The sequence below is a fragment of the Chanos chanos genome, chromosome 13 (assembly GCF_902362185.1).
Source record: "Chanos chanos chromosome 13, fChaCha1.1, whole genome shotgun sequence".
Classification (NCBI taxonomy): Eukaryota; Metazoa; Chordata; class Actinopteri; order Gonorynchiformes; family Chanidae; genus Chanos; species Chanos chanos.
In genome coordinates, this window is record NC_044507.1 from 3,387,501 (window position 1) to 3,400,000 (window position 12,500).

A 12,500-nucleotide genomic window follows, 5' to 3' on the forward strand; every position below is an offset into this window, starting at 1 on the left:
GAGAACCGGGCACCGGTGTCACCATCCACTGCTCCACTCAGATACTGAATGGAGCGTGAGTTTCACCAGGCACTGTAACATAGCACTCTCTCTCTCTCTCTCTCTCTCTCTCTCTCTCTCTCTTTCTGCCTCCTGTCTGTCTGTCTCCGTCCCCCTCCCTGTCTCTCTCTGTCTGTCTCTCTCTCTCTCTCTCTCGCTCTCTCTCTTTCTGCCCCGTCTCCCTGTCTCTCTCTGTCTGTCTGTCTGTCTCTCTCTCTCTCTCTTTCTCTTTCTGCCCCCTGTCTGTCTGTCTGTCTCCGTCCCCCTCCCTGTCTCTCTCTCCATCTGATTGCCTTTTACACACGTATGTGACTGTCTTGAGAGGACTGTGTGTCAGTCAGGCCTGCCATCCTGTTAAACGACAAGCCCTTGTGTTAGCATTTGCCCCTATAGTGTTGAGCTTTCATGTTAACAGTTTAATATCAGTTCCACTCCTACCAGGGGAAAGTCAGCACTGGGAATAATGACACCTCATTGGCTGTGGAGCAGTGTAAAGACGTCCCAAGTGAAGTCTGTCACGCTGCCCCACATGCTGTTCATTACTGAGCCATTCACCGCTTTTCGGGTTTTCAGTGGGCAGGGAATCTGGGCCTCAGCAGAACCGGACTGGGTCTCTATCACAGGGAGAGCGTGACGGTCACGGTGAGTCAGACGATGATGGTGATGGTCTACAGGAGGAGGAGGAATCCGGTCCGAACACCAGGTCCACAGTATCTTCCATCAAAACATCACGTACGGCTAGCCCAGGTAAAACCAACCCATAATCAATATGTCCATCTGTATCTCTGTCTGCTCTCTCTCTCTCTCTCTCTGACTTGACTAGTCAAGTCTCTCTCTCTCTCTCTCTCTCTCTCTCTCCCTCATATACACGAACATGCAGAATCTCTCTCTCTCTCTATCTGTCTGTCTCTCTTGCTCTCTCTCTCTCTCTCCCTCACACACACACACATGCAGAATCTCTCTATCTATCTATCTATCTATCTATCTATCTATCTATCTATCTATCTATCTATCTATCTATCTATCTATCTATCTATCTATCTATCTGTCTGTCTGTCTATCTCCCCTCTACAGCAGAACCTGTTAAGTATCATTTTAGTCCATTTTCACATAGTGAAAGGACATAGTCTGTTCTTTCATCTGTTGTGTTTCCCAAATCAAGATGTGCCATCTGTTTAATAAATAGTGTAGTTTTCTTCAGTATTTCCAAGTGTTTTTTTGTTTGTTTGTTTGTTTTTTACAAACTTGTAAGTATAAGTTTTGGCATAAGCAAGCACACAGACAAACGTCTGTGTGTAATGGTAGGAAGGTGAGAACGGGCTTGTGTGTAGCCCTGCCCCAAAATAACAGGTACAGAGTCCTGGAACACTCAGATTCAGTCAAGATCTGACTGCAGTTAATAAGACCGGTCTGTCATGAGAGGGACAGGTCTTCCCCTGAGGAAGGCAGAACTTGTAATCTGTTTGTTCAGAATCCACTGTTACCTGTAGAACTGAGGTTAACAGAATATTTACCACTTGCTCTTCTGCTAGCACAAAGATTGACATCTGTCTCCTGACGTGACCTGAGGGTTTCTCTCCTGTGACACCACCAGTTTTCCCAGTAATGACCCTCTGTGTATCTTCTCCTCATTTCATACAGATGATATCAATCCTCACTCACCGCAACCAGCAATCGATACTTAATGTTCACCAATGAATCCCCTTCTGTTAAAATCTGATTTTTTAGTTTGCGTGTGTTTGTGTGTGTGTGTGTGTGTGTGTGTGTGTGTGTGCAGTTATTAAGTAATACAGCTACACTGTTGTCCACTCCCTGATTCACACACACTGATATAATGTACCTGAATGTGGCCAGTAAATCTGTGCCAATTTCAAGTTTTTAAATAGTCACACAAATGAGAACAGCAGTGAGGTCAGTGCCCCATAATCTGCTCAGTCTCTCCTCCCCCCTCTCACTCTGTGTGTGTGTGTGTGTGTGTGTGTGTGTTCATAACCTAAATCTGCGCCCTAGTTCAGTACCTCTCTCTCTCTCTCTCTCTCTCTCTCTCTCTCTCTCTCTCTCTCTCTCTCTCTCTCTGAAGTGGACCAGCTAATCAACTCAGCTCTGCATAGTTTATTCCCCCTTGTAATTTAGTCCTATTTCTATCCCAACGCTGATGCTTGAAGGAACACAAGCGTTTGCTTGTGTAATAACTACCTTACATATCCCAAAGTGACGTCATCCGCTGAACTGCAGCTATAGAATGACTGTTCATATCCGGACGGTCCACTGATCTTTGGCCAGCTGCAGTGCTGTGCTTTCTCAAGAGTGTGCCCCCTGCTGGTTTAAATTGCCTATCACTACGATTACCTGATTTTTCTGAATTGTACTTATGCAGATTATATTATGTATTTGTGTGTGTGTGTGTGTGTGTGTGTGTGTGTGTGTGTGTGTGTGCGCGTGCTCGCGCACGCGCGCGTGTGTGTAATGTGTATGTGTGTAAAAAGATGCCTCAGAGTGTAATAAGGGCAGAAATATTTAAACACAGATACATTCATGTGAAATCACCTGCCTGTACTTTCCTAAATCCTCATTACGGTTGCTGTAAGCAGTGCTGTAACAGGCTTTAGCGTCATTAACGGCACAGCAGTGGTCCTTCCATCCACCAGATCAGCACCACACAGCTAACCTGTGTCAAAGGCAGTTCACATGCAGAAAAGTCAGGCAGTCTCTCATCGTCCTTTAATTAAATAAGAACACAAGGGAAAGTGACACATCATTTTTAGCTGTTTCTCATCATGTAGGTGTGTCTTTGGCTGTATTTGAATCTTAGTAAAACTGAAGAGTGGAATGAAAAATCCAAAAGTGTGCTTTCAGGGTTTAAAAATAGCTCTGGTATAACTGGACTGTGTGTGTGTAGCCGTGGTGATCTAAAAGGTTAGGGAGAATACTTTTGTAGAGCATTTTATAAACTGTGTTATAAACTACTTTAAGTTCATTTTAACTCTTGCAGGTTCATGGTCCACTGAAGAATGGCTTGACCTGCAACCCACAGACTCAGTCTCCTTCACGGACTGTAATCTGTTCGCAGACGTCTCCTGGGGCCCCACTTACCCTGACAATGACCTCTCCTCCTCTTCCACCGCAGCCGCCGACGCCCCGGCCCCGCCCCTGCTGGTTCCGCTGTGCGCGGACTGGAACGCGGCCATGGCGACGTGGGGGTTGGCGTGGGAACTGCACACGTACGGCTCGGGCTGTGTGTTTGCTCTGGTGGCGGCGCTGTCCACGCTGTGCCTGTTGGCCCTTCCCTTCCGCTGGCCCTCCGACTGTCACCTTTACGCGCTGATCCACGCCCTACAGCTGGTGGCGGGTTCCAGCCGAGCGCTGTTGCTTCTGTACGACCCGTACGGCCAGCGAGAGCGCCTCCCTGTGGCGTGGCTGTGGCCCCTGCAGGAGGTGCTGTACCCCTGTTTAACAGGCACCATGGGTTTGCTCCTGCTGCTGCTCCTCTCGGCGCGGTCTAGCGGTCAGGCCGTCTCCCAGAAAACCGGGCTTCGGCGCGGCTGTGCCCTGCTGTCCGTCCTGCCGCCGCTGCTGTTGCAGGTCGTCGTGGTGACGGTCTCCGCGGTGTTGCTGCGGCTGTTCCCCGGTCTACCTGTCGTTCCTTTGATCCCGGACGTCACCTTCTCTCTCCTCTGTCTCTTCCTGTCCCTCGTGTATCTGCTCCTCTACTGTTACTGCCGCGCCAACGCCACGCAGGTCTACCGACTGAACGAGAGTTCGCCGGAACGCACGTCGTGCCAGGCGAACTGGTGCCCGTTTACGGAGACGGGAACGTGGGAGCGCGCGACGGGGGCCGGGGTTTTTTCGGCACTGTTCCTGTTGGCGTGTGGCGGTCTGCGGCTGTATGCCGTGCTGCATGCTCTCGGCGTGACCCCCGGGAGAGCGGTGGGCATGCAGCCCTGGGCGTGGTGGAGCTACCAGCTCACCTGCAGAGTGTGTGAGATGGGCGTGTGTGTCACCGTCTCTCTGATCACCACACACCCCATCCTGTGCTGCATGGCGCCGCCGACCTTGCCCAAAACTTCGGGCTGGGGCGCTTTGTTCTCTAGGACGTCTTCCGGAGACTCCGCGTCCGCCAAACCCCACATTCTGCCCGGCGGGCACGGCTGGCCCCTGCGCCCGGCGGAGAAGCTGGCGCTGTGTGAGAGCATCGTCCGTCGAGAGAGCGAAAGCGTCCCCCTCTACACGCTGTCGGAGCAGCCTCTCCACGACCTCCACGGCCTGGACCTCCACTATCCCAGCAGCCCCCGGCGGCCAACGCACTCCGCGAAGAAGTCCAGGGTGGTCTCCCAGAGGTCGTCTTACGCCAGTCTGGTCGGAGACTCGACGGTGGACCTGCGTCCGCCTTCGCCCATCGACCTGCGTCGCAGCATAGACGAGGCTCTGTACAGAGAAGCGCTGTTACCTCGTAGTCTTTTCTGCTCTTCCAGACTGTCTCTGACGACCCGCGGACCTCCGGACGGCCAACCCTGCCGTCGCGGTTCCGCCGAATCCCACCTCTATCGCACGGCTTCCTGCGGAGACATGGAGCCCTCCTCCTCTGCGCCCCCCAGGCCACCCATAGGGGGCAGCACGTGGCAGAAAGACAGGTGGAGAGGCAGCAGCTCCAGCTCTTTGTATGGGGTCTTTCCTAAAGCCCAGGACAGACTGCCCTCAAACTGCTGCAGTGGGTTTGGACCAGGGGGTCAGTACCAGGACAACAGCCTTCCCCGGGGGGCCCAGCTGGGTCAGCTGCCCGAAAAACGTTACGCGGCGCTGGGCTCTGGGTCCAGAGAGAACCTGCCCGGGGAGAAGCAGGCTCTCTCTCAGGCGGAAGAGCTGGCCGTCCAGGTGGAGTTCATCAACGTCTGCAGACAGATAGATGCCCTGAGCATCAGCAGTGACACCATTGACCTGTAGGAACACAACAAAACACTCCGAAGAGGGATGATTTACATCCAGACAGTTTGGAGGGAGACAGAGAAGACTTGTACCCAAAATCACAGACATCTCTCTCTCTGAATGTAGAGTCTGTGTGTGTGTGTGTGTGTGTGTGTGTGTGTGTGTGTGTCTGTGTGTATTATATATATGTGCACAAACACGTGCACGCACACACACCCACACACACACACACACACCCACACACACACACAGACTTTACATTCAGAGAGAGAGACGTCTGTGAAACCATGAGTGAGACATCACAGTCTCTGAACAGAATTTAAACTGAAGTGCCATTGAAAAGCTGGAGCGTTGGACATATACACGGAGTGTCTGATGGGAATTTAAACACTCCAACACCGGCCTGTTGGTTCTTGTCTTTACAAATGTCAGTCTTAGACAATTCTCTGGAAAGGTGCTAAGATTATTTCTTCAGGATCTTCATGGGAAAGTCAGAGAGTTCGGAAGTCCACCCAAAGAGAAGATTTCTGTGGGAGACATGTCTGGGTTTATACTTCTATTCAAAGTACGTTCTAGAAGCTGGGACAAAGATGTACCAACTTGTATTAAAACCATAAAAACCACAAAAATGCAATAACCTTTTGGGAAAATCTCTCTGTGGCATCCAGAAAACCTGAAACTTAGGATATGAGCTGTATTTAGAGGTTTTCTCCAGTAAACACTCCACAAACATTGACCATGCACTGATATACAGTATGTCAGATGCTGGGTTCTGTATGCTGGCATAGTGAACAGTACCAGAGATGTTCTGGAACATTCTGCTGCCCTGTCTCTGTGACGGTCTGACTAGCCTACTGTTTCTCATTAGACCACACTGTAATATGGACCTCAGTGTGGTGGTAGAGAATGCCATTTAATATAGGTATGTTTAAACAAAAAAAAGAGGTGATTCAAATGAAAACAGCAGAAACAAGATAATCCTTACACTGTAAATGTGGCATTTCGGTTGGGCATTTTGAAGTGACTGGCACCCATATGTGTCACTGAAAATGAACTGGACTGTTTTGTTAAGGATTTGAGGAGACTGTTGCTTTTCTGACTGAAATAGATGCTGTTTCCATTTGAACACCTCTTGTATAAATATGCAGCTAACCTGACTATGAGCTATTTTATGTAAGATTTTAAACCTTTACAGGTTTTATTTTGTAATTTTAATAAATATGCAGCACTTATGAGCAATACACAGCATTTCATACGTACGAAAATAAAAATAAAAATTTATAAGATCGGTTTTATCGTTGTTTGTAAGTGAAAGAGGAAAGAAGTGATTACAAAGCTGTTTCAAAGCAAGAAACCAGATTTAAAGAGAACACAACAGTTAAAACTAACTCTCTCTCTCTCTTCTCTCTCTCTCTCCCTCTCTCTCTCTCTCTCTCTCTTTCTCTCTCCCACTCTCTCTCTTTCTCTTTCCCGCTCTCTCTTTTTCTCTCTCTCTCGCTCTCCCTCTCTCTTTTTCCCTCACCTGTTTTTTTTTTTTTTATACGGTTCTAATTTATTAGTAGAAAGGTTATATTTTAGACATGTGTTGCTGCCTGATACAGGGACATATTTGGATTGCTTTAATTGCTGTATTTATTGCTGTAGGAATTACTGACTTAATCTTGTATGTGGAGTAAAAGTTCACATATTGACATTTCCCACGTTTGGAATATTTTTTCACGAACTGGGGTGTTATCTTGGGGTGTTTTAGAGTTTAAGGACAGAGAGAGAAAAATCTTAGCTGTCCTGTCATGAGACAATGTGTAGAAATATTTGCTGATATAACACAGACTCAGCACTAAAACAATGCTGTGCATTTTACACATTAGCCAAATAAGCTGGAAATCTTTGCATTGTTTTCATTTGCAGGTTTACAGGCACATTTGAACGGTGACCAACTATCCATTAAAGCCTCTTATCAACATAAGAGGCTTCACACAGCTTTGAGTGCAGGAGTAAGTTGTAGAGCCAAAACCATTCTTATACTGCCGCCTGCTGACAAGATGATGCAAATGATAAATGAAGACAGCTGACAGGCACTCAAATTTAAATCATCTTTATTATTAATGTAACTCTATTGCACAGTGTAGCGGGGTGCACAGGGATTTGCTTTAAGAGACAAACATGAACAGCAAAAAAAACAAAACAACAAAAAACAAAAAAACAACAAAACAGCACAGTTTAAGGTCTTATACAGTCTTCATGGTTATCTGCCTGAGTCTTCCAGTGCTACAACATGGAGAGTTTAGTTCTCTTAGCTCTGAGAATGAGCCCTGCCAAAATGATAATGTAAGGACAAAGCATCATGACTTCCATTATTGCAGACTGTGCCTCACAGTGCTACACACAGTCCGGGCTTAACCAGGTTTCACTCTGCGTGTGACCGCTCGTGTGTTTTACTGGGTTTTGTTCATAATCAGAATGGCTGCTCGCAGACATACTCTGACACGCTGCATTTAACCTTCGGCTGACCTTCAGGATGACCTTCTAGTTCCATGACCCTTCAGGAGTTTCGGTGCGTAAGTCAAACAGGGCAAAACTAGGATTGTCTTTTCATTTGAGTACTTCCTCTGCTGCATGAAACAGATGTCAAATGTTGAAATGCTGAGAAACATTAATATCGGATGTTGTTGTTTTTTTTTTGTGGGGAAAACATCAGTATATTTTCTGGCCGTAAAGCTGTACAAAGTCCACCAGAGGGTGCTATTTCCCCTTTTCAGTTCTTGTTTTTTTTTTTCGTTTTTTTGTTTTTTCTTTTTTCTCTTTTTTCAGCATGATCTCGTAGAGTTTATTTTGCTCCAAAATGCTACGAACATTTGCACTAATGGTTGAGGTTCGAGTTTGGGTCAGAGTTACAGAACGTAACTAGTCTAAGACAGACCTTTTTCCAAACATCATTATTTGACATCTTTTTCAGGACAGTCCTTGAGGATAAAATAGCTGAACAGTTTAACAGTTGACACCTGAACAGTCCGGACGAGCAGTCACTGTACGCGCCCACCTGTGCCACGTTACGATGACATAACCCTCTTTCTCCACATTTCAATCCTATCTTTACACGTCTTCATTTCCATAAGGAACAGCAACCACAGGGTTAATACTGCAACTCACACCATAAGAAAAACGCTATCTAAAAAATATAATCTAAAAAATAGATTTTCTTTGATTTTATTTATATCTGAATGAAGCTATTAGACTCAGCTCACGTTTCGTGGCAGTCTGACTTGCCGAAATAAATAAACAAATAAATAAAATTAAAGTAAAAAAGAAAAAAAAAAAAAACACCAAAGGGACTGAATCAGATCTTCTTCACGGTGATCTCACCCTTCGCACAAGTTCAAAAGATAAAACAGAGACTAAAACTACTGGGTCTGGAACACATTTATATTAGTGTTTCTATCACTGAAAAAATTCATCTCTCACTGCAGGTTTATGATATTGCTGAAATAATGCGCTGTGTTCTCATAGATAAAGCGCCTACATTCCCAACACATCTCCACTGACTCCAGAACAGAGCTCCTACATTCAACACATCTCCACTGACTCCAGAACAGAGCTCCCACATTCACAACACATCTCCACCCACTCCAGAACAGAGCTCCTACATTCACAACACATCTCCACTGACTCCAGAACAGAGCTCCCACATTCACAACACATCTCCACTGACTCCAGAACAGAGCTCCTACATTCACAACACATCTCCACTGACTCCAGAACAGAGCTCCCACATTCACGACACATCTCCACTGACTCCAGAACAGAGCTCCTACATTCCCAACACATCTCCACTGACTCCAGAACAGAGCTCCCACATTCACAACACATCTCCACTGACTCCAGAACAGAGCTCCTACATTCAACACATCTCCACTGACTCCAGAACAGAGCTCCTACATTCACAACACGTCCCCATTGACTCCAGAACAGAGCTCCTACATTCACAACACATCTCCACTGACTCCAGAACAGAGCTCCCACATTCAACACATTTCCACTGACTCCAGAACAGAGCTCCCACATTCAACACATTTCCACTGACTCCAGAACAGAGCTCCTACATTCAACACATCTCCACTGACTCCAGAACAGAGCTCCTACATTCACAACACATCTCCACTGACTCCAGAACAGAGCTCCCACATTCACAACATATCTCCACTGACTCCAGAACAGTGCCTGGGAGTGACAAAAATGAACCACAATAGAGAGAAACTAAAACCATTTCTTCTTCTTTTTTGTTTTTAATGCATAAATAGAAGGCTGGTCTCTGTACTGTTTACTGTGCCGCAGAGAGAGTGACTGGAGTATAAGCATGTATACACACACACACACACACATACACACACACATACACACACACACACACACACACACACACACACACATACACTTTATTCCCACACACACTCTTCCCAGAGCCACATATGAGCCAAGCAGAGAGTGTCAGAGAGGAACTGAGAAATGTGATGAGTTAAGACAACACCACTGTCCCTGACAGAAAGCAACACACACACACAAAACACAAAACACACACACACACACACACACACACACACTACAGAGAGCCTTCCTCAGGAAAAGATGTGAGTGCTGAATCTCTAGCCATTGATGAGAAAAATGTGCCAGTTTTGTTTTGGAATTCTTCAGTTTCCCTGGTGAGTGTATACGTCTGAGTGAATTCAAACACACTCCTTCAGACCTGAGCATACCGCGACTGCACACAGTCCTTCAGACCTGAGCATACCCCAACTGCACATGAACAGACCATGCACTCACATTTAAGCCGACGTTAAGCAAAGCTCCACTGTGTCTCTAAACTGACAGAAGGTCTGAAAGATCTCTGCCATTACAGCAGTAGCAACACACAAAGTCATTTTTTTTTCCACATACCAAATACACCTGGCCCTACACTACATTTCACTGTTAATACATACTCTCCACTGACAATGTTTCATGGTTATGGACTAGACCTAATCAGCACCTGGAAAACTGTGCCTCTGGAAAACTGTGCCTCTGGAAAACCATGCCTCGGAGACCTGAGGAATGTTAAGATCCCGGAAGATTATTGCAACCCTGGTTTAGGAAGGTTACAGCAATCCACACTTAAATACATAAATAGCAACGTGTGTGTCTTACTTTACAATCTGCACCTCTGTTTCCCGTCTACTTCACAAATCTGATTCAATCCACCTGTATTGCTCAGTTTGAACACGTTTTTTATTTCTGAGGAATAGAATGTCCTGAATAACATAATGCCAAACCAAAAAAAAAAAAAAAACCCAAAAAGAACACCAAAAACAGTCCGTATGCATGAAGCTCTGGCTTATCAGGATGTCTGTGGAATGAACGAACGAAGATGTTCACACTCGGCCGTAAGGCACACGGGTTCGACCTTGTCCCTGATTTAAGGCTAATTTTAAACTTGTCTGGTCCTACTGAACAGATCTGTACTGCTAAGACAGCACACAGGAGACCAAAGGTTCCTCTGTTATTTTACACTGAACTCTCACATGCACTCACACCGCGGAGAGAAGCTGTGTTTTATGCTGAGAGGCGTCAGTCCTGCGTCGATGACAGGACAGAGGAGATTAACAGCAAAACCGCTTTGGTTTAAATGTCTCGTTTTGCCAGAAAAGAACTAAAGCTTTCACCATAGAGCCATGACATCTCACACACCATACACACACTCACTCACACACACACTCACACACACACACACAGTCTCTTCAAAGCTTCATATTTATAAATATTCTAGACTGATCTGAACACACAAGACACCAGCAGGTCTTTGTGTGCAAAACCTACAGCTCTTCAAGTCAAGATTGTCTCACGGAGAATGAAAGCGAGAGAAAAAAGAGAGACAGGGAGAGAGAGAGAAAGAGACAGAACAAAAGGGACAAAGAGAGAAATATTTTGGGGTCAGTCATCTTGGTCAGAACAGTGGTAACACACCACACACAGTCCACCCTGTGTCTGTACACATATATAAGATTCTGTCAGTAGTCTGTACACATATGTAAGACATACAAGTTTCTATACACGTGTATAAGATCTCCCTCCTTCAGGAGAAGACCTGTCCTTCAGAGCCGGCCGAGTTCGGGATGGGGGGGGGGGCACAGAGGAGGGAGCGAGGCGGGGTCAGAGGTGTCTGCTGTGTTTGGAGATGGTGGGAGTTGGTACGGCAGGATTAGCGCGAATCTGACCTCTACCCCCGCCCTCAGAATAACCGCTTCTCGTAACTACAGCAGAGAGAGAGAGAGAGAGAGAGAGAGAGAGAGGGAGAGAGAGAGAGAGAGAGAGAGAGAACACACAGTCAAGTAAAACTGAAATACAGACATTGAGCACAGGCACTCAAACTAGACAGACTGCTCAAAGACAGAGAGGATTAACCAGGACTTAAGCTACCCAGTTACTTACAGCCTATTTACCACCTTTAACATAGTCAGATTGCCATTCAGACTGTAACTCTGACCGCGTCATCACAGGACACAGACATACACAGGACGTTTACTCTAAAACACACCTGCAGCATGGCCTGTCTGTGTTAACGACTACAAATCAAGGGCCAAAATGTAAAAAGATAAAAGGTGTGTCAAAGGGACTCGAGCCCAAATATTTCTTCTCTTCTCAGTAAAGGGTCTCATTCAGTGCCCTTCAGAGCTGTGCACCACCTGAAAACAGTCTACATAAATCTAAGTGTGTCTCTCCTAATCTCACAGTACAGTATCTCTCACAATCTCCTCCTTCCTCCTGACTCAGACGACATGAGAGAAGTAAAAAGGAATCTTGTCCAATGTTTTTGCTCCTCCAGTTCTTTAAGCTTTCATTTAACATCCACAGAAAAAACATCAGGACACAGGGAAGGAAAGCTATGAAGCCTTATATCAACACAAGGAACCAGAGAAGGAGGGGCTGCACATGACTAGGGAAGAGGAGAGAGAGAGAGAGGGAGCGAGAGAGAGAGATAGAGAGAGAGAGAGGGAGAGTGAGAGAGAGAGACAGAGACAGAGAGAGACAGAGAGAGAAAGAGAGAGAGACAGAGAGAGAGTGGGGAGAGAGAGACAGAGACAGAGAGAGAGAGAGAGAGAGAGAGAGAGAGAGAGAGAGAGAGAGAGAGAGACAGAGAGAGAAAGAGAGAGAGTGAGAGAGAGACTAAGGCCAAACAAAGGTGTGAAAAACAGAGCCAGAAATGCCCTGAACAGGAGGGTCCCACATAAAGACTAGTCCCACATAAGAATGACTAGAGCAGGTTAGAGCCCCGGCCACCAGCGTGTGAGCAGCAGGAGACTGCATGGTTTTACAGGATTACAGGCACAGCGCGGGGGAGCCAAGTACTTACATGGCATGAATGAATATCTAGGATGAGTGCAAAAGAGAAAGGAGAGAAACACAGGTATCACACCTGAACACTAGGATCTTTAATCTTGTTGTTGTTGTTGTTGTTGTTGTAATAAACAGACAGTAGAGAGAGGGAGGTGGACGGGAGGTTAAACCTT

At 46.3% G+C, this 12,500-nt stretch overlaps 2 protein-coding genes across 4 annotated transcripts in view; one reads left to right on the forward strand and one right to left on the reverse strand.

Moving 5' to 3' along the window:
• prrt4a (proline rich transmembrane protein 4a) overlaps positions 1-5,044 on the forward strand; it is a 6,505-nt gene extending 1,461 nt beyond the window's left edge. The window contains exons 2-4 of the mRNA XM_030790481.1: positions 613-786; positions 3,032-4,625; positions 4,683-5,044. Of these exons, the coding sequence (XP_030646341.1) occupies positions 613-786; positions 3,032-4,625; positions 4,683-4,980 (2,066 nt within the window). The 3' untranslated portion in view covers positions 4,981-5,044. The remainder of the gene's footprint in view (positions 1-612; positions 787-3,031; positions 4,626-4,682) is intronic.
• Positions 5,045-11,195: 6,151 nt separating this feature from the next.
• Positions 11,196-12,500, reverse strand: part of impdh1a (IMP (inosine 5'-monophosphate) dehydrogenase 1a) — an 11,671-nt gene continuing 10,366 nt past the window's right edge. For all 3 annotated transcript variants that reach the window (XM_030790198.1, XM_030790197.1, XM_030790196.1), the window contains one exon: positions 11,196-11,243. In XM_030790198.1, coding sequence (XP_030646058.1) covers positions 11,222-11,243 — 22 coding nt within the window. In that variant the 3' untranslated portion in view covers positions 11,196-11,221. The remainder of the gene's footprint in view (positions 11,244-12,500) is intronic.